This window comes from Thermobia domestica, chromosome 16 (genome assembly GCF_964235325.1).
Source record: "Thermobia domestica chromosome 16, izTheDome1.hap1.1, whole genome shotgun sequence".
In the NCBI taxonomy this organism is placed as follows: domain Eukaryota; kingdom Metazoa; phylum Arthropoda; class Insecta; order Zygentoma; family Lepismatidae; genus Thermobia; species Thermobia domestica.
Window position 1 is genome coordinate 104,327,757 of NC_137469.1, and position 27,433 is coordinate 104,355,189.

At 34.7% G+C, this 27,433-nt stretch overlaps 1 protein-coding gene across 3 annotated transcripts in view; it reads right to left on the bottom strand.

Annotated features, from left to right (window-relative positions):
• Window positions 1-27,433, bottom strand: part of IntS1 (integrator complex subunit 1) — a 105,108-nt gene that overhangs the window by 36,981 nt on the left and 40,694 nt on the right. The window contains exons 14-22 of one of the 3 annotated variants that reach the window (XM_081742886.1): window positions 26,301-26,512; window positions 23,629-23,902; window positions 21,645-21,914; window positions 18,894-19,025; window positions 16,951-17,107; window positions 13,229-13,460; window positions 10,284-10,456; window positions 6,010-6,096; window positions 4,464-4,645 (exon numbers count right to left, since the gene is read on the bottom strand). In XM_081742886.1, coding sequence (XP_081599012.1) covers window positions 4,464-4,645; window positions 6,010-6,096; window positions 10,284-10,456; window positions 13,229-13,460; window positions 16,951-17,107; window positions 18,894-19,025; window positions 21,645-21,914; window positions 23,629-23,902; window positions 26,301-26,512 — 1,719 coding nt within the window. The remainder of the gene's footprint in view (window positions 1-4,463; window positions 4,646-6,009; window positions 6,097-10,283; window positions 10,457-13,228; window positions 13,461-16,950; window positions 17,108-18,893; window positions 19,026-21,644; window positions 21,915-23,628; window positions 23,903-26,300; window positions 26,513-27,433) is intronic. The other 2 variants (XM_081742887.1, XM_081742888.1) reach the window with 2 other exon arrangements.

Consider the following 27,433-nt stretch of genomic DNA (forward strand, 5'->3'; position numbering starts at 1 on the left):
TACAACACGCATTTGACAATGATATTTTGTGTAGCCACGACTGAATGTTGAATCCATTGTCGGTAACAATTTGGTCATTGTAATTTACAACACAAGAACTATATTTTCCTGAAGTATAATCTTGGGCGCCAGAGTGTATTGATTCGGCCCTGTATGTGGTTAGCTTTTGTTTTCAAACTCTATATTTCTGACCTTTCCAGGCCGGTATATGTAATGGCTTCGATATAATTCTTTGCTATATATTACGGGCAGGACATGAAATTTTAGGTCTGAATCCAGTAGCCAAACCAGAGAGTTTGGTCGCTATTTTTTACTCGCACAGATGTAATTGATGCAAATGTCTATTGCCAAACTAAAATATTTAGTCTTCAATGACGACCGAAAATTTCTAGCTCGCGATTAATTTGATACATTGTCGTACATGTTTTGGCCTTAAATTATCTAGGCGCCAGAGAGCCCTATATATACATACATACTTGTGTGAGCCCCCTTGATGAGTTTCTGGCTACCTGCTGATATGAAAAAACATAAGTATTTCTAAAAATGGTCATAAAACTACCATCGGGTGAATTTCGGTAGAATAACTCAGCTATTAACAAAATAACATGTGAAATATACATATCTATTTTTGCTGGTGCCCATATTAATTACAAAGTATCCATTCACTCATTTTTCTTTTTCCAGTAAGTATTTTCCTCAAAATTTTGTTCTTGAAACTCCTTTTTAGTCTATATTCGTGTCCATGTCATAGTGACCAACTTTTTACAACATAATACGACAGGCAAAGTTATCTTTTTATAGATTTTCTTGAATTTCGTTTATAATGATCGCAACAATTGGTATTTGTACAGACTACTGTCATGTTTTTCCACCGTTAATATATATTTAATTCCTCGTTACCTTCGTTATTACTTGCTTTTACTACACCAATGTTTTGTTTTGATTCACTTCATCTACATTATTATTTATTAACCAAAATATAAAAGTATTAAAATACATCTTCAGATAAATAAAAATTGGAAATTACTTACAGACGTCTAGATTATTTTTCAGATTATTTCTGCTTCCTCTGCTGTAGCCTCCCGCTGGACTATTTACAAATGTTTGTTGATATCAAATGTCTTCTACACTCTGTAGTGATTTTTTTCTTAGCCCTTTCAGCCCTGATTTTTTGTTCACTCACTGATTTTATTTTTATTTTGTCCTATTATTCTTTTTGACTTACATATTGAGGGAATTATGGACGTACAACTTTGCGTGCATTAGGGTTGAAATACGTATGTAAAATCAAAAAGGCATTAATCGAAAAGATCATAGTGATCTACATAGTTTAGAAACTCAAAAAACATAACTAAAGCAGGAGGATGATTTATTGCAAATAGTTTGTTTCGCCAAAAATAAAACAGCCTACGTGGCTGAGCTTCGTCCATCATGATAGTCCCTGCAGGTACTCTACAAGAAATGTGCGTAGCTTTTGGACAACAGATGAAAGCATCAGAGAAATAGCGGAAAGTGATTTCGACAGGTTCAAAGAATACTGGCATGAAAACCCAACCATTTTGAATCCTCCAGAGTAATTATATTAATCTTAAAATATGATGTACACATATGTTACCGCCAGGGCCGAAAGAGTAGTGTGGTATAAACACTGCAGAGTTTATTTCACGATGACTGAAGAATAATTGATTTACTTAAATTAAAACTGTACAAAAATCAGAAATATGTTCGTTCCTATCGTTAGAACGAAAATATAATTAATAGTAAATAACAAAATAAATGAATATTAACATTTAAACGCCTATTGACGCACATGTGCGTCATGGCTTTAAACCATCATAGCTCAGCCCCTAATTAAGACATGAACATAATTTTGGTATCAATGTGTTCGCGAAGGATGAAGCTTTCCAAGGACATGTGTTTTATGTTTGTGGAGAGTGTCACGGCAGAGGGACGGAAACATAGTTTTTTTTTTTTTTTTAAGTTTTCTTGGGGGGGGCATCCTCCTTCCACCATTGGGGGTACAGTCATAAAAATTGATATACGAAACAATAAAGTAGTCCACTATACGCTAATGTCCCGCAAAAGTACTTGTTGGTTATGTGTGTGGAATAGGGGAGGTTCAAAGTTGACCAATTTTGGGTTGCCAAGGTCTCAAATTATATATTTTAATTTTTTTTCCGGATTTTTCTTTCTTCTTCATCTTTTTCGTCTATGAATGAAACGATAATTGCACAAGTGTTACCTCAGAATTTGTGATCCATAAGCTTTCCAACGACGTATGAATCATGACTCAGTGATAATTAGAGGGCTCACCAGGGCTGACAACGTGAAAATTTTCAACCGCCCTTCGAAAAAGATATACATGGCGTTTTTATTAGATATTTGGTTCTGAATTTTTTTTCTCGCTTTGTATTGCAGCAATGGCTATCATGTTTCCATATTGCTGTCACAAGTGTCTTGCCTACACATAAGCTTCATTTTGTCAGCGTAAGGTGATTGTAAGGGTTGCCACGACCTCCCAAATTCTACTTTTTAATTATTTTTTTTTATTTTTCTATTTCTTCTTCTTCTTTTCCTTCTATGAATAAAGCGGGAGGTGTACAAGTGTTATTTCGTTGAAATTTGCGATCCAAAAGCTTTCCAACGATGTATGATTCATGACTCTGTGTTAATTACGGGGGGCACTAGGGCCCCTAAGGTGAGAGTCTACGATTTCGTTGAAATCCCTGGCCGGCGCACAGTGGGGCGAAAACGCAAAAAGCTGGCCAAAAGTGAAAAAAACGAAAGTTAGTAATATAGGATTTTTTTATGTAGTTGGCTAGAGTGATGTTAGGAGGGCCCAAATCCATAAATAGAGTAGGGTTTTAACTTTATTCCGACTACCTGAGCCACTCTTAAGTAGACCCTTCAGCAGGTCCAATGCGTAGAGAACAATAGAAGAATTGTGACGCGTCCGTTGACTTTCGAACGCGTTCATAGTTTTTAAATCTGTAAAGTTTTCCTATATCGTACTGGTGAGTAAAATAAGTGTATGAAGTGAAAAATTAATAATAATGATGTAATAATTTATAATTTGAATCGCAAGTCAGGCAAAATTTTCACATTGTTTATATATTTTATTAACTTAAAGCGTTGAAAACATTATGTGCACCCTCGTGCACCACGTTCATATTTTGTAGAATGGTAGTCTGAAAATTAATTAATGCTGTCGACAAAAACGTAGCTGCCAAAACGTGCCAATTACGAAGCGTGTTGATGTTAATTATTGCTTATTAATGTTACAGTAACAAGCCGTTGCAGTTATCATAACCGAATCAAATACCAATAATTTGTGTCATTTAAGTAATAATACATTTCTAATAAATAAGAACGTAAGTAACAAGTAATTGTTCATCAAAATATGTGAAAAAAGTGAATGTTGTTAAAGATACATTGTGAAAATTATGAAGTATGTTGACATTCTTGTTATTCCGCCATTTTGGATCCGCCATTTTGTTTTTTTCAACTTTAGTTGCAGAATCGTAATCAGCAACCTCAATAACCCCTTTATCGCCACTTTTGAGAACATTTCTACGACTTTTTCGACTGTTGCAAATTTTATTCCGGCATTTTGGATCCGCCATTTTGTTGTTTTTCAACGTTAGTTGCAGAATCGTAATCAGCAACCTCAATAACCCCTTAATACTAAATTTCATTCAATCTGAATATAGCTACCATATTTTGGCCAGCTTTTTGCGTTTTCGCCCCACTGTGCGGCGTTTAAAGGTTAATAAAGAAATAAATAGGATTTACACAGAATCATGCTATATGCTATGGTAACATTGGTAAAATGACATTATGTAAAATTTGTACATTGACGTCCTACTCTTATGGCATTTAAGCTAAAGGAGGTGGATTGTGAATGACTGTGAAAGAATTGGTGGAACGATAATTTAGGAGGAAACGGGAGAACCTCAAAGAAAACCACGGACACGATGTTGTCCACCACAAACTCATTTGGCCTGAGATTGAACCAGGGATCCCTCACACCAAAAGTGTGCACTTTTTATTTTAGTTTAAGTGGTTCAAGTTATTCTTCAGTTGCCTAGAAATAAAATTTACGGGTTCAGACCACACTACTCTGTTTAAGGAAAAAAGTTACTAAAGGATGTAAACGAACTTTTTTTTGATATCAACAAACATCTGTACATAGACAATCGGAAGGCTACAGCAACGCAAGACAAAATATGGTGTGAAAAACAATTTAAACACATGTAAGAAATGTGTAATTTTCATTCATTAAAATATGCACACAATACGAATATTAACTTATTATAATATCTTCGGACGCTATTTCTTCCTCTTATTAGAAGAAAAAATAAATTGTCAATACAATACATAACCGAAATACTTATGTATTATATAAGACAAAATGAAAGGAAATGTAATATTGAACAAAATTAGTGAATTGCCAGCACTCATACCTTCTGTAGAGTACGGAATGAATTATGTTTTTCTGTTGCTGTCCATGAAGAAGGTTCATTTGCCATATCCAACAGTTGTTCCAGTATGGTCGGTATCACTGATGGACTTGCTCCCTCCTCTGTCAGTGGAAGAAGAACAGGAAGCGGCTTACGCGCTACAGGACGCGATATAGGCTTTACCTCTAGGGAAGAAAAAATGATATTATTAGCAACGTATCACTAACGAAATAAATACATCTAAAAAGTTTTGTACAGTTCCTTTAAGTGAAACATTGACTGACTTAGCATAAATATTAGTATTTTCACAGAAGGTTCTAGGGACAATTAAAGGCTTATATAATGTGATGTGTGAATTATTCCTTGCCTTAAGACATATTCGGTAAAGCATGCTCCCTCATGGCAATATATTTAGCGTACGAGCTTTAGGTGAGGGAGACCCGAGTTCGATTCCTGGCGGGAGTTCACGTAGTTCGGATTCCACGCTAAGCTGTAGGTCCACGTTTCATATAGCTTCGATGCTGAAAGAGATTCTAAACTCCAATCGACCCAACCAAACAATACTTAGTAAAACCGTGGAAATTAAAAATAAGAATGAAAAAGCTACCGTAATGCTAACCCCAATGTTGCGAGCAATTATCACGCTGTTATTCAGCTGATACTGTTGTTATTGAGATGGGATATCGGAACAACCTCCGTTCAATACCGATGTGTTACCCATTTTATATACAGTAATTTTGGAGCAATATCAGAGCTTTTTCACAAATGGTATTGAGAACTAATATATTTTGGCCTTAATGCTGAAGGGGACTAGATTTTGACTTACACAATCCCAATAATATGTACACATTCGGTAAATCCCTTCGTGAATACGGTGCACTGGAATACCATAAATGCTCCTAAATTCACTTTCGGTCTATTATGTATCGCTATGATCATTTTCTACCGTAATCTATTTCAATAGCATTATTTAAAATAGGGATATTACTTAGAAATTACCAGAAAAATCAGCGAAGAAATTTCGATCAAAGCTATGTATCTCTTGTTATCCATATTTTTACTTTCTGTACAAGAGATTCAGGTCCTATGAGAACTTGTGATTCGGATATCATATAGAGCTTTAAATGGTTTTCTATTTAAAGGTACGTTAAAACTAGAAACAAACTTGAGAAATGGTACCGTCAACGCTCTTACTATTATTATTAATATTATTATGTTTACTTTTAAAAAATTATAAAACTCTAATTGCGAGTGACACTGACTATAGTAGTCAGTTTCTTTTTAAGCTTCTAATTATCATCAATAATGATTAGAATACGATATAAAAGAAATTAATTTCGCGAAAGCTCTCAGCCGAATTACAAGGGTTTACTATATCTCGAGTATAACGCCGTTATCGAAATTCCAGGTCATAAAATTTACGTAACTCGATAATGAAGAGGAAATGAACTAGAAAAGAAATTTGATTGTACAGTGCTAATCTTCCGGCCCGATTTATTTAAGAAATAGAAAAAAAGGAAAATAAAGGGGAAAAAAACATGATTATTACCATCAGAAGAATTCCTAGGCTCTTGTATTGGGCAGCAGACCCTGCTCTTGAAACTCCTTTCTTCTTTATCTGTCAGTACATATGTATCTATATTGATCACATTTTAATCACGCGTTCGGAAAGAAAACAGAGCATTATAAAAATATATACATGTATATATAAATAATTTATGTTACCCAATGACCACGTGCATATCTTTAAAGAATACGCGGAAATGTGCGAAATTCGATAAGATCTATATTTCATTTGACATATCGTTACTTTTATGGATATTTAAGAATGCTTAAAAGGATGTTTATTAAAGTCACAACAAAACATTAGCTCTTATAAAAACCCTAGAGAAAGAAATACATGAAATTTTGGTAATTTCACTGTAACATATTACGTATTCACAAATTACATAATGATGTACAGAAATGACTTGTTATCTTTAACGATAAAGTTGATTCGCTGTGTAACACAAGACCATTCGCTTAAGGCACGTTATTCTTTAAAACAATAATTTTATGCAAGACAAAAACATCTTTAACTACATTATTTGCAAATAGAATAATGACATTACAAAACAGAGACGAAGCATTACGAGAATCGTTCGAAATATATGGTACGGAAAAGAATGAAGAAAGAAAGAAAAAAAGCTAGGTAAAACGGAAAAGCAATGGAATGAAAGATTGAGGAGAAAGTTACAATACTGGTGATGGCTGAAAAATGTTATTTGAAAGCAAACTGTCCTATTAGAAATACAGAGTGGCTCAAAAATCAATATCCCCTACGAAAGAACATAACTGAATCGTTGAGTTCGAAAACCGGTCATCTCCATCGAAGCTAATTTCAGAGGAGTGACAAAACTAAATTAAACAATATGTATCTCACATATAGGATTATTTTCATTTTGGGAAAGTGGAAAAATGTCAGTTCTACGGTCCGAAAATAAAAACAGCCCCATATGTCAAATACATATACACTAATTTAGTTTTGTTTGTCACTCTCTCACATTAGCTTCGATGGTGATGGCCGGTTTTCGAACTCAACGATTCAATTAAAATACTCATAGTTAAGGGCAGGAGTTTTTTCGCAATAAGAATTTGAAAATTTCGCGTTTCCTTTTTCATATTTCGCGTTTTGTCGCATTTTCCAAATAAAGTTTCGCATTTTGTAGCTCTCGTGGAAAAGAATTCCCTCACATGTTTAGAATTGTTTCTTTTATTCATAGATCACTATAAAAATAAACCATTAATTACTTAAAAACAAAATACACTGAATATTTCATTTGACATTGTCAATTTCACTTATAGAAAATTATATTTTTTAAAATCAAACTGAAGGAAAATCAGTAACTAAACTTAATACGAGTAGAAAAGTTGTGCTATCTCCTGAAAACACATTTAAGCATTAAACATAAGCATGTTATATGTATGTTTCCACATTTGACTCATTCATTTTGTACGTCTGTCACTTATCACCAGTTCATAATCGAAAAACTCTCACAATTGTCATTGCTTGTTGGAAGCCACACATATGTAAATGCATTTACAACAAACTTCAATCAATCATCACTTCGGAACTTCCCATCCAGCTGTGATGGTGATAGCTAACGCGCAACATGCTCCCTGTAGTCGTGTCCGAATCACCCAAAATGCACCGTTCATGCCGCGTTCTACCGTTCCGTTAGCGGAAAACTAGCGTTTTTAAAGTAATGAAAACGTATTTTTAAAATTTCGCGTTATATCGCGCAACGGAAACCAATGAAAACATACATAGAATATCATAAAACGTCAAGAAACTGAAAACAACTTAATTCTGACGCATTTTGTTTTATTGCGCATTGCGAAAAACTCGTGCCTCTACTCATAGTAAGGAAACCTGTATTTAATCAACAATTATAAAATATGTTAATTAACTGACACAACGTGACAATTATTATGCTAATTATTACAATGTGTTACATGCGCTCAATGAATAACTAAATCTGTATTTATTGTTGGAGAAAGGTAAAAGAGCCACAACCTACCCTACATGCTAAATATGTTTCCCACCATTAGCAATATTTTCTAAGCAATAACGATACACAGATTCACATATCTTTGAAAACAAACCTCTATTTGCGTTTAGTTTACCAAAAGCATTTTCAATGTCCTGTCGCAAATCATTCTAATTATGGTTTACAATGAAACTGATATTTGATTTTTCTCTGACCTGTGACACCACGAACTTATCATTTACGAGTAGGTTAGAAAAAATCATTTGTTTAAAAATCGGCCTACTGCATTCCCACAGCCGTCTAACGCTTCCCTTTTTACTTTTTGAATACATTCTAAATTTACTATCTTATTGCAAATACTTATTATGGGTCAAATTTTCTGTATTAATAGTACCACATAATAATTATACACTAACGATATAAACATAAACATACAGTTATAAACAAATTCATAATATGGCCTATCTCTTTGATCATTTACAACCAACAAACTTTTTTTTCTGTAGCAGTTAAATTTTTCATTTAATTTATTATTTTAAACCTTAAGTTTTAACACTTTTCGGCGTTCTTCACGCTTCTTTATTTCTAAAGCTAATTTTCGCTTTTCAGTCTTTTCCTCGCTCCCCTCCCCCTCTTTTTGAATCTGCCTTGATTCTTTCAAGTGTTCTTTATATCTTCTATGGGCAACTCTAATGTTTGTTAACGTCGCTTGAATAATAAGAACTTTCTGAATACTTTAGTGAAATCTGATGGGATTTTGCACTGTCCTCCTAGACACACCTAGACTATGTTCATGTAAATTTTCTGTAACTAATTTTTTATTTTGGGAAAAAACACTCATTACTACAGCGTTTGCATGTAATAATCTGCCACAGTTCCTAGTAAGTTATATTTTCTACGATTATAGGAGAAGAATCGAAATCATCATGTCCTGAAGATGGACACCAATTTCCTACAAATGTTTTGACGCTCAATTCTAAGATCGCATGAGTTTGATTAAAATGCAACTTACCACTGTATATTCAATTTTCATTATAAAGACTTTTTTTGCATTATAAAGACTTATAAAGACATTTTTGCAAAAACAAAGTTTTAAAAAATAACTGTTTCTTCTGTAAAATATGCCAGATTTCTCTGAATTTCGGCATATTTTCAAGCATTTCCAGGCTCATTTTGGTTTCCTTGACTTTCCAGGTCAGTGTGAATCCTGTTAATTATACTTCGTAAGGCAAAATCAAAAGTGTAAGATTGCTTGAGTGAGGAGGTCATCTGAATGTTCCGCAGCGTTCGATCCAATCAGGGAAGTGTAAATTGCGAACGGAAACCATGTAGTGCAATGGGGCACCATCTTATTGCTAGATAATAGGCAGAAAGTTCTGTTACATAGCATTGTTTTTAATTTCTGCATATCACATCCTGTACCATATGAAGATGCAACTCTATGTTACAGATGTAGAGAAAAAGTACAGCTCGATCAAATTATATAAGCAGTTTTTCTTTGAAAATTTTGGGCCACTCTGTGTAATAGAAGGTAGAAAACAGAGAAAGGGTATGAAGAAATTGCAGTTATGGGACACTATTAAGCGCCAAAACAAAGAGAATACGTGAGCTTCGTAGTGCATGAAAGGTTCCAAATAGTAAATAATCTGCTAGTAATGGAAGAGTACTTATGATGATGATAACAGACATTAGCTCATACATAACTATTAAAATATTATAGTGCACGTATAAACTGAAACTATGCCACAGTTATTCTTAACTTATATTCACAACTAGGTACCTGAACCTTCATAAGAGTGCGTTCCTTCGCTCTGAGTTAGGCTTAAATATCTGTACAAAACCAATTATAAACACATCATTTACTCAAGAGATATTTCTTACTCTCTACTTCCATATTCCACAATAGAGTTTCTGTTTCTAAACTTGCTTTCTCAACTAATCTTCACATAATTATATTAACGTAATGAGAGAAAGAGATTTCACTACATGAGAGAACGTAAGAGATTCGTTGAGTCCTAATCCATCTTGATCGGATCGCAATCCAACATGATTTGTTTGTACAGAATCTAACCTAACAACACATATTCAATGTATAGGCATGTGTCATTATTCCGTAACATTACGTGTGGGTAGTTTCATTCCCAACAATAACAAAATTGTAAGTTCATTCTCTTTCTTATTTACCTAATAAACAACAAAATTATAATTGCTTGAACTCAAAGAAGGAAATTTAAATATGTCAAATAACAGAAAACTTAAAGCTATAACTACATAAGAGAAACTGAATATAAACCTGGTAACTTGGGTTCCTTTAGCTGCAGAACTTCAACAAATTTTTGACCCCCTGTGGCACCTCGATGATGCTGCACCTGTACAAGTTGAGCCATGTATGTTTTATCTAATACAGCTTCATCCACTGAATATTTGTCTGCATGTACGGCCACATCCAAAGTATGAAGCAGTTTACTGGAGAGAAGAAATTTGAAAGTTCATCAAAGACATAAAAAAAGGAGACAGGAAAAAAGAGATAGCGACCCTATATCTGCTCCACTGGTCTCAGTTCCGAATATGCTAGAATTTGCCCTGGAGAGGAATACCTACATATATCCTTTACAACAATACACCTAATATAAAACTTCAATAATTTATATTAGACAGAAAACAGAAATTGCATTCCTGTAATTATGTTGCGGTCGTTAGAACATTTTAACACAAGGTAATTCTGCGCTGTTTCATACATTTTACTTTTAAGACTAAATTATGCATTTGATGATTTATAACTGACATGCAGCCAAATCAATTTTACGGGGAAAACACATAATGAAAATAAACTGAATTTTAAAAATGAACTCACTCGTAATTATTTAAACTTGATTTCTGTATTATTGTTATTATTATTAAAATGTGTAAAGTCAAGTACGAACATGCACTCCTTTTATATTCTTTTGCCAGTAACTCTTAAATGAAACTAGCAATGGCAGTAAATTCTTGAAGTCATAAATAACGACTGTCAGTCAAATGAAAACCTTAAAAGTGCATTATAAATTTGACATGTTAGTCTGCTCTTACGAAAGTTAACAATATTGTTGCTAACAATGTTCTTTTTCTCCAGTAGGTGACAGAAAAGTGTAGCGACACAAGCGCCGTCACAGGAGCAGTTTAAAGATGGCCGTCCAAGATGACTGCACGCATTTGTTCCATGTAAGTAATAATTAGAAATTCAATGTAATGAAACCTTAGTACACAGCTTACAACTAAGAAAATGACTATGATTCATTCTAATATTTGATTGTACAGCGGTGGACACTTCTAAATGGTACAGCCATATGGAGATTTACGGCTAAGGTGTACCATTTAGAAGTGTCCACCGCTGTACAAGCGAATGATTGTACACCATTACGATACTTACATAAAAACATTTATTACATATAAATGAAAACTTACAAAAAATCAACTTAAAAGCAAGCACTTTGAGGAATGACGTACTTCTGCTATCACTTGTACCACTTATCAAAACATTTTAACAGCTCATTTTGGGTGATCTAATTTAGGGTGAAATCGATTTGAGTTCTTAACGACCCATACTATTTTTAATCTCTTTCTATCTTGCGACACTGTAACCTTTCCTTGTGGCATTTCTATAATATACGCATTAATACGTTTGGATTTGCAACATTTTTTCCTACATCTTCATTTTATAAACCCACAAAAATTTGCAATCCTCCCGCCACAATCTTTCCTTACAGACTTGTGATCATTTGTAGTCCAGCAATAATTGACACAAGGGTGCAAAGAGAAACTTCCTCAGTTAACTTATTTTACTGTTACCTTGAACATATTTATAGACAACCTGTAACTGGCTATATATTTGAGTGCTGGAAACCCTCAATAGAGATTCAAAATGGGAGCAAAAAATAAAAAAGCGGAAGTAGCTTATTGAAGATACCATCTTGGTATTTGATTTCCTATAATTAGAAAAAAAAAAAAAAAGACTGATGACTTGTTTTTTAACTACCACAATAATACTCGTACTTTAACTATACCACTACTTCAAGCTACTTGCTAAATCCGAGTAGAATGAAATAGTAATTGCTTCCATATGCATCACAAGCAGAAAGCATACAAAACGGAATAAATTAGTGATTATGAATTTTTCGCGATACTAAACTGAACTGCCAATTTACGACAGCAAAGAGCAATAGGAATCAATGCTGACGTTTGAAGTATTTATTTTAAAAATTAAAAAAAGAAAAAAAAAAAAACGTAAAAGCAAAATTGGTTTAAGCAACAGTGATTTTACAAAAACAACTGGTTTAAGCCGTGGTGATTTAAACCAATGAATCCTGAAGCAAAGGAATAGAGCAATCTCCTTTGCAGTAAGGGAGCAACTCAGTTCCCACCATCATAGTGTCCCAGCATATTCGTCGCTTTTAGTGAATAAATACGGCACCAAGAACAAGACACTTGAACATCCAGTCTCCGTAGTCTCTGGATATCACTCCGGCTCATTATTACCTCTTTCACAAACTTACAAACTTGATTACCTGGTTCACTCATCGGAAGAAGTAGAAATATTCACGATAAAAGCAGTTGAAATTATACATGAAATGGCCTTCTGGATTACCCTGATACGTAGTACTGGTGCCTGCATAAGCGTGTTGCTGCTTAAGTACTAAGACAGCTGTTCAGGTTATGCTTTGTAAAGGAAAGATAATAAAAGCTTGCGGAAGTCATTGGCGGATCTAGAAGGTAAAAACTAGGGGGAGGGCAGCAAGAACCCAGATTATGGTAGGTATATCATAAGTTTACTATAAACTTTCAAAAATATATAAATAATAGCTTAAATTATTTGTCACTCGAAACACTGGGGGCATAGCCCCCCCCCCCCGGCCCCAGGTTAGATCGGCCAATGGCGGAAGTCTTCGTTTTGACACATTATCTTCCACTGCTAGGAATTTTGATTTTGATTTGATATTTAGTTTAACATTCAGCAGCAAGGCTATATGAGACGTCGAACTACAGCTTAACGTGGGATCTGAACCACACGAGCTCCCTCCGGAAATCGAATCCGGGTCTCCTACGCCAAAGGCGCGTATACTAACCGCTTAGCCCCAAGAGAGCTTGCTAGGAAATCTTTATTTAGGAAAAAACTAAAACCATGTGTATTAGAATTACAGCACAAGTTGGAAACAAAAACTAAGCGTAATCACATTTATTCAAAAAATGGTTAAAACGTACCTCATCGAAACGACAGGTATTCCAAATGATTGAATAAAAAGTACCAGCTGATGCGGTTCTAAGTCAATCAAGGCAGCATCAACTAATCTTTCAACATTCGATCGAATCATTCGTAGCTTCAGCCAATCTGGAATTAACAGTGCTTCTTCTGAAGTGTCAATCAGGAAAGCCTTTGGTGGATCCCGACCTTCAGGAAACCAAGCATCCAGGAGCTTCTCGAACAACTCAGAATCTTATATGAAATGAAAAAAAAAAAAAAAAAAAAAAAAATCATATACTTCGTGTTGAAAAGGCTCTATACCTATCTATCTATCTATTCGTCCTTATTAATACAAAAACATATTAACTTCAAAAAGCACTTACTTGCTCTTCTAAACTGTTCAAGATCTTCAAAAAATCACGATAAACGTCGAATTATCAATGGCAGTTGTCAGTATTATTAAAACATGGATAAGAAAAGGTTTTAGTACAGATATGATGTATGGAAATTAATTATTATATATATATATATATATATATATATATATATATATATATATATATATATATATCAGGTGTTCTAAAACTGGCACCCACAGACTACAGAACACTCTTCTGCAAGTCAAAATAAAGCGAAAAATATGTATTATTGTATACTTTTCAGGTCCTCGTCCGGAGACGGAATTGCACTATGTGGCAACGTCGCAGATAAAGAACCATATAATAGATCTACCAATCATCAAATAGTTACATCGATTCTTTCCAGGTGTCAGCTAAAGTTGATAGACGTTGACACTACTACTTATTAGCGTAACAATCGATGTACGAGCGTATTCGATTAGCGTAACAATCGTAACTTCTTGATGGATTAATAAAGCAACGCTAATGGTTTCAAGTTAATCTGCAACGTTGCCACATAGTGAAATTTTGATTCCTCGTAGCGGCTGAAGGGGGCTTCGGAGGGTATACCATTATATAGCATTTTCGCTTTATTTTGACCTGAAGACTAGCGCTCCGTTGTCTGTAGGCGCAACGTTTAGAACAGCCGATATATAACATATATATATAATTCTCACACTAGTAAATAACAACTGTTTGTTGCTCCAGAGAATACATCGAACGAAGAGATCAAAATTAAGTTTGGACAAAGCAATTTAACAAAGGTTGGCATAATATCATTGACATATTTACAATCATCATTACTACTGAAGAAGAAAAGGCACAAAGATAAGATCTGCGTTTTGTGGAGTAAGAAACTTGTTATTTACTGGTGTAAAAACTTTTTTTTTTTTTTAAATAACAGATAATTCATTCCCGTACATCCTATATTCATTAAAAACATTTTTTTATCTACGTCCCGACAAAGCTGTCAGCCGTCACCCACAATTCGACGTTTAACGTGATCAATCTATAATAGTTTAGAAAAGCAGGGTGAGTTAATTACAAGACTGTTCTTAAGCGGCTGACATAATATTGTATTAGGTAATAACTCTACAAGTAAGTGGACATCTATGAGTTACATTACGTAATACTATTACATTATGATAACAGGTAACTCGAAATAAATCAAGGGTTTAAGCGCTTAGTGGGAAAATACATAGTATGTGTACATTTTATCAAAGTTCACTCGCTTCCTCACTCTCTCTCCATTCTTACTCACTTGTATTCTCTAACATTGAACTCAGATTTTATTTTATTCAAAAAAAGGCAAATATACTGGAAGACATATTAAAATATTTAAATGAAATAGTATCCAATCATATTCTTTCAACATTGTTATACACGCTTAATGTCTTGTAAATATAATTATCCATTAAACTTTTATAAGTCCGTTAAGCTGAACACACTAATACTAATGATTAATGTTAACGAGCGTTGCAGAAACTGTCATCTCCCTTATTGAAATGTTAACTAATATTTAAAGTTATCTATTAATGATCTTTTATTTACGAAACACAAAATGATAACCTGTAGTGGTACTATAGATATTGAGGTTAGAGTGAGTTTTTGTGGTTTAAAACCTTATGCAACACCGAGGTTATGAAAGACTATTAAAGTGGGAAACGATACACGACCAGGGCTTGCATCTGGTGCAGAGACCGTCATGCAAGATCAGTCCTCATAGTGTAGACCGTTTTCCACAACCTCCCTAACACTTGGATTACAGGACCGCGCCACTGTCCCGACTAGACATTGTGAAGATAATTCTTTATGGTTATGCACTATAGGGTAAAGACAACTCGAGAAGGATGAAAACTGAAAGTGAACGAAGAAACAATGATTCTTACATAAGAGAAACGATAGCACCTCGAGAATATACCGACATCGTGTCTGCCCACTAGAAAATCCATTTGACCAAGAACATGAACATAACATTTTGCTCAAAAGAGGCGAACGCTCCATTGCTAGACAAATCCTTTCTAGTTTAATATTACATGACTTACCCTGTATGCTAATGGAGGTCACTCAAGTGAATCTCTAAGAAAGAATAAAAATTATAAAGTAAATAATATAGCAGAGAGCAAATACTATTATTTTATAGTGCACCTTGGGGTATTATTTCACTACAACATTTCGCAAACCTCACTGCTTATTCATGTAGTCTTATTCTCCGGATTACTTCTTGAACCGCTTCTTAATCCCAAGATGCACCACACATGTAAAAATATTTGATCTCTTTTATATACATTAGTGTGTTAACATGCATACATCGATGTATAAAGCAAATAATACTGTATGTACTGAAGTATGACTCCAAAAAGTCTTCATATATAGAGAAGATTTCAGTTAGGAATAAACTAAATGAAGTCAATATTCGGGAAATTGCAAATACTAATGCCGATAATATTATAATTACATGGGCGCATGAAGGGATATTCAAAATTAACAAAAAATTGGCTAATTACCAATGAATCCTCCCTTGAAAAATGTAAAGATTTTGACGTTTCGGAACTTTTAAATTTTTCAAGGGAGGATTCACTGGTAAGTAGCCCATTTTTTGTTAATTACTAATGCCGATAGTTTATTCTCTTTTAATACAAATCCACTTTTACTTAAAAGTAAGGCTCGAGAACGCGCGTTTTTTTAAGTGAGCAATTCATAATTTTCCCCTACGCTTTCAAATGTCAAATGAGAGTCCAGTAGCGTTACTATTGGCATTCATGCCTATCATTCCAATACCAAGCACGGTCGCATCTGTCGTACTGACGGAACATTGTATTAGAAGAAACTTGAAAATTCGCTGGTCTTATTTAGGACTGATAGCATGTGGGTTTTTCCAGCATACTGGTTGAATTTCTTCATATTGTATCAATAAACACTAGAACACCAAATCCATCACTATCGTATAACCCGGAATTAAGTTTTTTCCCTCTCCGATGGAGGTGTCGCTCCTATCTCGCAGTTTAATGATTAACTTCACCACTTATGTAAAGATTTTCTAATCCCGAAACAAGAATGCAACCGGAGGAAATTTTGAAAACTAAATTAAATTTCCTCGAATGACTATTCGCGAGGGTCTATGCTAGGCTCTAAAGTTCTTTTCCTAGAAAGACTTCCGCATGATATATTCCAACAAAATACTCACTGTAAGGAGACGTTTTTACCTTATATTTCGTCCGAATACTAGACAGTATTTTTTTTTATTTATACATATATATATATATATATATATCACTGCCGTTTTTGAAAACGTAACACACAATTAAGTGTAAAAACAATCGCAAATTTTCACAGAAACTTACCTTGCCCCTCTCCGTATGTTAGGAGAATAATCATAGCATGGACAACCAATATGTGCATTGTTGATTCCTCTGTTGTATCTTCTCCAGTACTCCAAGTAACAAGAATTTGGTCTTGACTTTCAGACCACGTGTAAGTTCCTCTCCTTGGTTCGCGAGCCTAGATGAAACACAAATAGTATTTTACATTACAAAGAACAGTGAAATATGAAATATATTACACTGTATTTTATGCGTAGAGGACATTTTTAAACTGTAAAGAAAAAGTATGCATCACTCAGATGAAAGAAGAAACAGTTTTCTGAGATATTTCATCTTTTCCTAAAGTCTTCCGTCGATTCAAAACGTTTTTGGATCAGACTTTGTTTTAAAATTTAAGAGGAGGTCCTTAAGAAGACTAAACGACTTTGCCTTTAATATTTTTCGATCAGAACGAAAAGAAAGAAAAATATATACGACTTATCATACAAGAAAGTCAAAAATACCCCGGAAAACAGATTTTTCTTTCTGTAGAGTGGTGAATATCTGTTTAGCTATGAAATCCAACATTCTTATGATTACTTTGAATGAATTCTCGGGAACCACGGCTTAAAAAAACGCGTAGAAGAAAACATGAACGAGAGCACATAGAAGCTCTTTGCTATGTGTCCATTTTCTTCTATAAAAAACTTGTGAGTAATGCAAAAGGAATGAAGTATATACGATCCTCAGTATGTACAAAATGGTATTAAATTAACAACAGGTAATGCCAGATGTTTTTATAGCCCGAAAACCTACCAAAACATTTAAAACACCACTCCTGTTAGGCATCAACATTTTAGTACCACATAAAAAAATCTTGAAGAAATGTGTTACTTATCTAATCCAGTTTAAACATCTTACTTTACACATATGATAAATGGCATATGATAAAGAATGACACAATGCATTACTGGACCAAGAAGCGAACCCAGGTTGCCAGCCTACCGTGCCCATATGTTAATCTACTGCGCTATCCAGTCCGCTCCCTAAGCTGCCACACATTCCATCTCTCAACCAATCACACTACTTGGTTGAGAGAAGGGCAAGATAACGTATGGTTAATGCATCGCTACTGTAAGCCGGAGACGCTATGTTCGATTCATCATCCAGTCATGCATTTAATCACTCTTAGCATATCATTATTTCAGGTAACTGTTACATTGTTCACTGTCGTTGCAGTACAGAAAGAAAACACAATGGGGAGCTCTAACGAAGAGCCTTAATAATTACAGATTTACACGAGATTATGTAAGTGTATTTAAAATATATATTATTGCGTAAAGGATTAATCTACGTACGTAGATAATTATATAGGATGATATGAAAGAAAGAGATCTTCAAAATGAAAAATAAAACACAGTTCCATAAAGTTCAGAATCCGGGTTTACAAACTTAACTACTAACTATTATTTTGCAGTCTTTATCATGCCTAAAATTCATTAAATGTGAAGTTCACAAGACCAATAACTTCAACGTCACAAAACCATAAGATCGACTTTTGATCCTATTCTGTGACAAGCGACACCGGTCACGATTAGTGACGACATCAGTTTAACTCAGGGTTATTTTTAGCCTCTTCTGTTGTCGGCACTGATCCAGATTTTCTTATCTGACAATGCAGAATAAAAACAGCACTTATTACCACGGAGGATGGAAAATCCTGAAAACTTAAGATGCAACCTTTAATAATAATTAAAAAAACGATACTTGTCAAAGATTATTTCAAGTTTTCATATGAACAAGTTTGATCTACATTTATTCCTTTAGCTTTATAAATATTTAAAAATACTCTTCCTTTCCTTATTGGGATTCATAATTTTAAGGAATAATTGCGTGTTTGATAGCTCCAATCTGTTTTCATTTCTCACGAAAATCTATATAATATATCAAGAAAAATCTCTCTAAATAAGAAAAATAATACAAACTTTTTGTAGGTACGACCAGAAGATTGACATCAAAGACTGAAGTGTAGAATTTGAATTTGAAGTAGAGTAATCGCTGGATGGTAGTACGGCTGCTATGATTGTGCTTCTCTCTACTATCAACTGGGCCATATCCTGTAAGATAAATTTTCATTTGTCACTTACTGTACATTACGAAAGCCTCAGTGTATGTTAATTATTACTAATTAAACATATAAACTTAACCAAGGAATAGGACTAAGAATTAGATTTCTGGGCTTCCGGCATTTATGACCATGTTAGCCCGTCATATATGAGGGAGGACGTCCCTCGGCAATCAAACTGCACGAGGAATTGGAGAGATGGAAGGAAATGGGGAAGGAAGGAAGGAAAGAAGAGGCCTGGGACCATTATGTGAGGTACCACCCCAACATTTGCCTGGTATTGATGAGGAAAATCTTACTCAGGATGGCTGGCCTGAAAACGTTTTTACACTTCTTTATCCAAATGTCCTCACCGGAAATCGAGCCCAGTACCGCTCGGATCAAAGGGTAGCGATACGCGGAGCTACAGAGGAACGTATATCAGCCTTAATTTTATTTCTTTGTATTTTCCACCTGCTTTCCACTTGCAAAAATGACATTACTGGAAACTACTAGCTACTGTGTTTTATTACTATCAAGGGTCCATATTAACGAATGTAAAATGGTTTTGTACACTTTACTGCCATTCACTAATAATATACACATTTAGTAAATAGAAATATACCTAAAAAGAAAAAAACTTTTTCGATTTTAGACTGAAATTCTATATTTTGATACACCTAGTACTTGTTCACAGAGACAAGTTGCAAATTAAAAAGTGAATGTAAGAAACGAAGAAGAAAATTAGAAGGACACTCTCCTACGCTCGCCACTACTTTCTTTAATTTTAATAGCTATCTTTTAGTAGACACACGAGCAAAGTGCTACTAAATGTACTAAGACAGTTATCTACAAAGTGCTACTAAATGAACAAAGACATTATCTACAAAGTGCTACTAAATGAACTAAGACAGTAACTACAAAGTGCTATTAAATGAATTAAAACAGTATCTACAAAATGCTACTAAATGAACTAAGACAGTATCTACAAAGTGTTACTATATGAACTAAGAAGTGATTCCAGGTTTCGTCTTAAACTAGAAATCTGGGGGTACATTTTATGATATCAAAATTGTCGTGTACTCAACTTCCTGCAGAATACGAAAGATCCTAAAAACTATTTTTAATTCGGCTGATAGTATTTACAAAGCACTAATATCTACTTTGAATAACTGTCATATTGTTTGTTATTGAGTTACTAAAAATAAAGTGGTGCGAAAAGTATTGAAGACAGTCAACAAAAACAAAAAATAATTTATGTAAAGAAGTTGGCACGGACTACATACAAGTTTCCAACAAGTGTATGACAAAGTATGTCTTGACTTTTCCAGACACAATTTCCCCATTTTCCCAGGTTTTAAGTAAATCATTAACTGATTTAGATAAATGGCCTGAAACCTGCCTTCACGCAAAACACCCAGTCAAAATAAGTCATTTCAACTTTAGTTACTCCAGTGACAACTATGAAAATAACACTTAATTTCTCTATTAATGACAGCAGGTTCGAAACACAAGTTTAACTATGTACCGTGGTGCACTACATAACGCTTTTCTTTTAGTGTTGACGATACGAGTGTCTACACGATCTTCAGTTCACAAAAATCTTAAATACTTTTCTTTACTTTACATTCTATAGTAAGTATTATCTCCATTCTTTGTACTGACCAGATTTGATTCCCGGTGGGGACAATCTGCCGAAATGATGTTAAAACATTTTTGGGTTAGCCATTATGAGTAACTTTTCTCCTGGGTTTTCCTCATTCACACCAGGCAAATGCTACAATGGTACCTAACATAACGGTCCCAGGCTGCTTCTTCACGATAGTATGCCTGCCGATGGACGTCATCTCTCATACGTGACAGGGTAAAATATATAATTCCTAATTTCCTTTGTACTGACTGATGGCCATATCACATTCAATGCATATTATGTCAATATCCTTTCCAGTCTCCAAAAGAAAGTATAAATATTAAAATTACTATGTACTATTAAACCAGTATACATTTAATTACAGTCAAAAAAGCACTTTATGTTTCTAAATACAAAACTTAGAAATACTATCTGCTCAGAAGTAGCGTTTATGAATAAATATAAGTAGGACTACACTGTTACGAATATTAAATTTTCTGTATAATAAATTCACTAGCAGAAACATTTTTTTTCCCTGGGAAATTAATGCCCTTATCTTACCCAGTTAAAGATATACCAGTATATATTCAAGGTATCATTTACAATTGTCTGCTGAGGTTAAGAACCTTAATATGGAAGTCCTGCCAAAGCATTCGAATTCTGAACCTCCCAGTTGCAAAGTGAGAGCGGTAACCTTTTACCTGAATCTGTTCGCTAGCAGGAACATATTGGTTGTGATGATTAACAAGTTTATTATTATTATTATTATTATTATTATTATTATTATTATTATTATTATTATTATTATTATTATTATTATTATTATTATTATTATTATTATTATTGACATTTGTTATAAGACTGAAAGCAATTTTTCAGCTGGGCAGTTCTGTTGCAGTTTATTATATTAAAAAAAAAAAACACCTTTTTAAGGCAGGAATATACATATAAAAAATCGCCGCTTTCGCCCACCAAAAATGTTAAGAAGCTAAATTGACGTACCACCACTAGATCACATAGATCAGAGAGAGGATCATTTGTTGCATGTTGAGCCAAGAAACATATATAAGCACCAACTACAGCTGGATCATTCTCCACCTGACACGCCTGTCGTAATGCTTGTACAATTTGAGGCCGCACAACCTCAAAGTGTGGAAGAGAGGGTAGTTGTTTCAACAGCCATGCGTGCTGCGATGCATCACCGTCCTGATCCACCTCCATCGGTTCTTCTTCCACAATTTGAGGCAAAGAAGAAAGAACCATTCTTAAGCCCTAGAACACACAAAACAAGAATATACTATTTATTATTTGATCACATTTATACTTTTCATTAGTTCAATTTATTAACACTTTTTATTATATTTTCTTCTATTTCTCCCTACTTTCTTCTACCGCTGTTTTTATCTCTCTTCCATCTCAGTTTACTTCCTATCTTGCTACTTACATACTGGCCGCTATTTCATAAAACAGCTATTACATCTACAAGTTATTCTAGAATGAATTTTTTTATCGGCACCCTCCTATCCTTTTATTTTTTCTTTCTTCTTCACACCTACTCAAACTTTGATTTACCACAAACCAGTGTTAGTTTGAGAAAATTTCCAACATGTATAAATGGCAACTTCCTAAATAATATCAGCATACAGCAACATCTACAAGATTCGATAGATATACAAACAGTTCAAATTCACAACTGATTGAGTGTATAGAACACATTATAAATTCTACAACAAAAATAATACCCTTTGTGTTTCTACAATGATGAGTAATTCAAACTCTTAAACTTCTCATCACTGTAGGAACACACAGGTTAGTACTTTTGCTGTAGTTACATTGTGCTAACTTTAATGTTTTTACGATATATAGATGAAAGCGACAATACTTCTACATAGCCTCATACTCAGGATGTTCACTAACTTCAACCAGGGAATGGTAAGGCTTTAGGACTTTTCTTTTCGCAACTTTACCAGCATTATTTTTCCCAATTTGAAACAGGACATTATAGCCTTACTTTTGTCATTATTATTCTTTTCTATCTTTGAGCTTTCTCATATGTATATTGTTAGCAAAAGCATCTGCGGTGCGGAGACTCGGATTCGATTCCTCATCTCATGTAGTCTTGGTGTTGAAAGGAATATTACATTCCAAACCTAATAATCCACAATAATCTTTCGAAATGAATGCACTGGCGGCAGTACACGAAAGATTATGCCGCCAAAATGACGTAGTGAGGGCCGCAGTAGTTCAGTAGTAGAACTTTACCTCTGGTGCACTGTTTTGATCCAAGCTTTCGCAAAGTAGGCTTTGTAGTGGACAAACATTGAGTCGGTGGGTTTTCTCGGAATACTTCCGTTTCCTTCCAATTTATTTACTCCACTATTTTCAATCATCATCATAATCACCGTCTACGTTAGCTTTGGGGCATAATCATGAAACATTAAAAAAAGGCATTACGATGGAAGATGACAGCTTTCTAGTTCAAAATTCGACCCAGTTACCTTACCTAACTCGGCTCATATCAAAATGTATTTGTTCCCAACGCAAATCAAATGCGTGACCTCGTACTAACTATACACTTACCAGGGAAAAAAGTAGCAGTGTTACAGTATACAACACATGATGAAGTTTGGTTTGTCACATTACCCTCATCCTCAATTTCCCTCTTAAAAACTTTAGTAAGATGAATGCACATTTGAAATTACAAAATACAGCACTGTGAGAGGTCGGATGGCATCCATATTTACTCCCATTGGAATACATGGAAAAGAGACTTTTGCTTGTCCATATCTTGAGATCAACTGAATGGATCAGCTACATCAATGAATTCAATTCCTATCGTTTGACCCTCGAAATCCTTTTCCAGCAGTGTCACAGTATATATCACGTGAAGTAGCAAAAATTGACAGTGATCCATCAAGTAGTTGTCGTTTTTGGTAAACCAAACTCTTTAAGAAAAATAAAATAAATACTGAAGATACCTATTTACCTTAATAGCCTGAACTCGGTTCGCCATTTGATGAGAGCTTAATCTTCGAAGGAAATATTCCAAAACTTCACATGACGCTTGAGGATCCTGTGTGGCGTCTGTGACAAGAGTTTGCAAATGTAGGAGCAACTGCTGTTGCTTATGATGCTTCTCTTGAGCTTTGGACTGCTGCTGTTGTGGGTCAGTAGAAGCACTAGCACGGTTTTCCTCTGAATCAATACTCTGCATCCCACCACTCAGCAAGAACTCACACAGGCACTGTACTGGAAGATGACTGAAAAAACAAAATAAATTCAGAATATCAAGGTTCTAAAGCAAGTGAAGGAAACGACATTTTTGAACTCTTAAGATAACGTATAAAATTTATATGTAAAATCTCACACTTTCCCGGATATCTGCAGGATTTTCAATGACTTTTAAGATTTCTCCAGAACAAATCATCACAGCACGATACATACTGTGCAGAGGGGAGATGCCAGCTCTTGTAGCTCAAAGGAGAACTCTAAAATTAAGGGAATGAAATTGACATATGTCTTATGCAACATTAATTACACCAATCACGGAATGGAAAGCATAAATGAAACACAACAATTACAAAATATGAGAAAACAGACTAGATTTGGTGCAAGGTAAAACGGAGAGTAATGAGAAAGAAGTTAACTTAGGATAAGTTTTAACACAGTACCACTACTCAAGTGCAAACAGAATATCCGTTCATTCTACCAAGTTTCAACAAGTAATCGATCTCTTCATTTAAGTGACTCCAATGAAGTCAGTCTTGTAGCACAAAGAAAACCGATTTTCCAACACGCGCTTTGGTCACCGACGAAAGTACGGATCTGTAATGTATATATTGGGTACCAGCAATGCGTTTATGGTGGACTTTGGTGACAAACAGGTTATTGTTTATATATATATATATACTAGTTGAACCTGCGCTGTTTACTCAGCACATCGTTCTGTTATGACCATGAATCGCCTTCCCACTGTGCATGTCTCCTTACTCACACAAGTAAAGGATAAGAGACTCACAAAGGAAGTGAATTGCTATGTATAGATGTTGGAGTAAGTTCATAGCAAATTTGTAGAAGTAACACGATATCAAGTGGAAATATTTTTTTTCTAATAAATCCATATCCGTCCCGAGTACACCTCATTGCGTCTCTTGAGGGCTTTGAAGTTGCCAGCGTGCAATAGGTTTTGCCATTCAGATTTAAGCAAAGCGCCTGCAATGTACGTCAACCCGCCGTACGTAACTTCTCTACTTGTTGCCTAACACCGTAATTTCGGCCTGCAACTATGTTAATCTTATGGGCTCAAAACAGTTCCTAAAATGTTGAATAGAACAATAACGACACGATTTTTGAAAATTTGAATGAGAACTGGACAATCTACACAAAATTTGTAATCGAGCAGTGAAAACGACACGTTTCTAGCACGTGTGGTTTTCGAGATCTCTTTGTCGAAAGGTTTGGAGACAAACATATAAACCTAGTATTTTAATATATACTAGCTGAATCTGCGCTCTCTACACAGCACATCATTCACATATGAGCATGAATCTCCTTGTTATTCCTCACATCTGTACATGTCCCTTTACAGACAAAAGTGAAAGACGTCTTGATAAAAATCGGCAAGGAGTATCACAAAGGGGAGATATTTTCGATTATTTTTTCTCAATATCTTTCACCGTTTGCAAAATTTAAGCCTATTTCCGGTCAGAGTTTCTAAGTCATGTATGACCAGTGTTTTCTTTCTTCTTGCAGGCAGTATGTAATAAGCAAATACGTTACATACATAATTAATTATAATGTCAGTTTATATATGCTGTTCATTGGGCAAAACACTCCAAAAATAAAGATTCATCTTAGACCGGAGAAACGGTTATCTTTCCTTTTTCAGTATTATTTGGCCAGGAAACAAATGCCTGAGACATATTCAACCCATATATACAACAATGTGGTGTTGGAATGTATAATGCGTAGGATATGATGCTTTAGTGTTTTTTTTTTTTTTTTTTTAATTTCAACACTCTCAGTGTACCCGTAAAAATGTAATAAAGAAATTATGGCCATGTTTTTTAAATATTTAATTAGAGCTGGACAATCTCTGCAAAATTTGCAACAGATCAGTGAAAACGTCAACTTTCTAGGGCTTGTAATTTCCGAGATCTCATTGTCGAAAGGATTGACCACAAACATGCAGTTTAAAAGAACTCCAAAGATGGCAGCACAATTTATTTGCACTGATTTTGGAGAAGGCTTATTAAAATAAAAAGGCTTTTAACAATAGCTTTAAAACATAAACTTTATATAAAAAAAAATTGCATTTAAATAATTTATTTAAGGTACACATACTTTAAAATATTGTCTTTGTTAAACGTGAAATCACAAATAATCGTAAGTCAAAGGTTTGAAATCCAAAGTTAGAGGTTGGACTTCAGGCGTTTTTATAGCTTTTGTAGCATTTTAATACATACATATATATATATATAAAACGTCTAAGTCCAAGTAGGAGCGCAATGTCTACGGTAAACTTCGATTTAGTGTGTATCTAATCTACTTTGCTTACTAAGAAATCCAATCAACATCAACACGACAATTTTACTAAATACATGAAAAAGATGGAGATGTTATGTGTGATCACGAAAATTCAACTACAAAACTTCTTACCTTAGTGCACCTTCTGAATTCTCAACCAAATCAGCAAGCCAAGGCATTGACTGGGACGCTCCTTGACGCTGAATGATATCTAGGAGAAAATCTGGATGACGACTGCGACACAGTAGATGGCCCATTCGATGTGTAACATTCAATGCTTTCATTTGCTCTAGTACAGATTGAGGCGGCTTGCGAGCTGTTCCTGTAGGGTCCATTGTTATTAACTACAATAAGAAAGTCCAATTTTAAGCTTCTCTGTAGCTCATAACACAAATACACATTCAACAATATACACACAGTAACATAGGTGTCGCTAGGCGGAGTCGAGTCATTTAAACAGATTAACACTATATAGTTTCATACGCGAAAGTAACCACTTAGCAAACTGAAAATATGTAGTATGGTCTAGCGAGTCGCATTTTTCTGCCTTCCAATGATGCAAGGCACCAAGCGCACCGAAAGCTCAATGAAGCATTTTACACGCGTATGTGGTTAAGCTGGGTTCTGTGATAGTGTGGATGACTTTCGTATCATAACTTAAAATCACACATACTGATGAATGTAAACATGAACCAGCACGCTTATTTGGACATTCTCAAAACTAGTGTAACATGTTCTCTAACATCATCATTATGAATAGCAGTGGGCACTCCCATTTTACAAGATGACAACTGCCGTGTCAACAAGGCTCAAAGCGTTTGTACATGGTTTGAGAAAAATTCAAATAACCTGCCGCACCTAGTCTCGCCTGTAAAGTCTCCACATTTAAATCCAGTGCCAACGACTCCCCATCTAGATATCATCATTACGAAAATTGGTGCCCTGAAACCACACGGAGCACCACAGAATAAATTACGGAAACTCGGATCTGAAGCAAGTTTTATATTTAACACCAGCCTGATTTTTCAACATTCCATCATGTTGGGTAGTTGCGACTCTCCGAACTTCATCTGCATCCTTAAAGGAACAACTGTCCAGTCTTCTATCACAGAGAAATTAACTCCTCTTTCGATCTGCAACAAATTACCGACACCCCTACAACGTTTAGATTCCCTATCTTCACTTCTGTTTTCCATTCTCAATCATTTATTTGTTACATATTTTACTTTCTAAAATTTTCATTCATTTCTACTATTAATTATAGA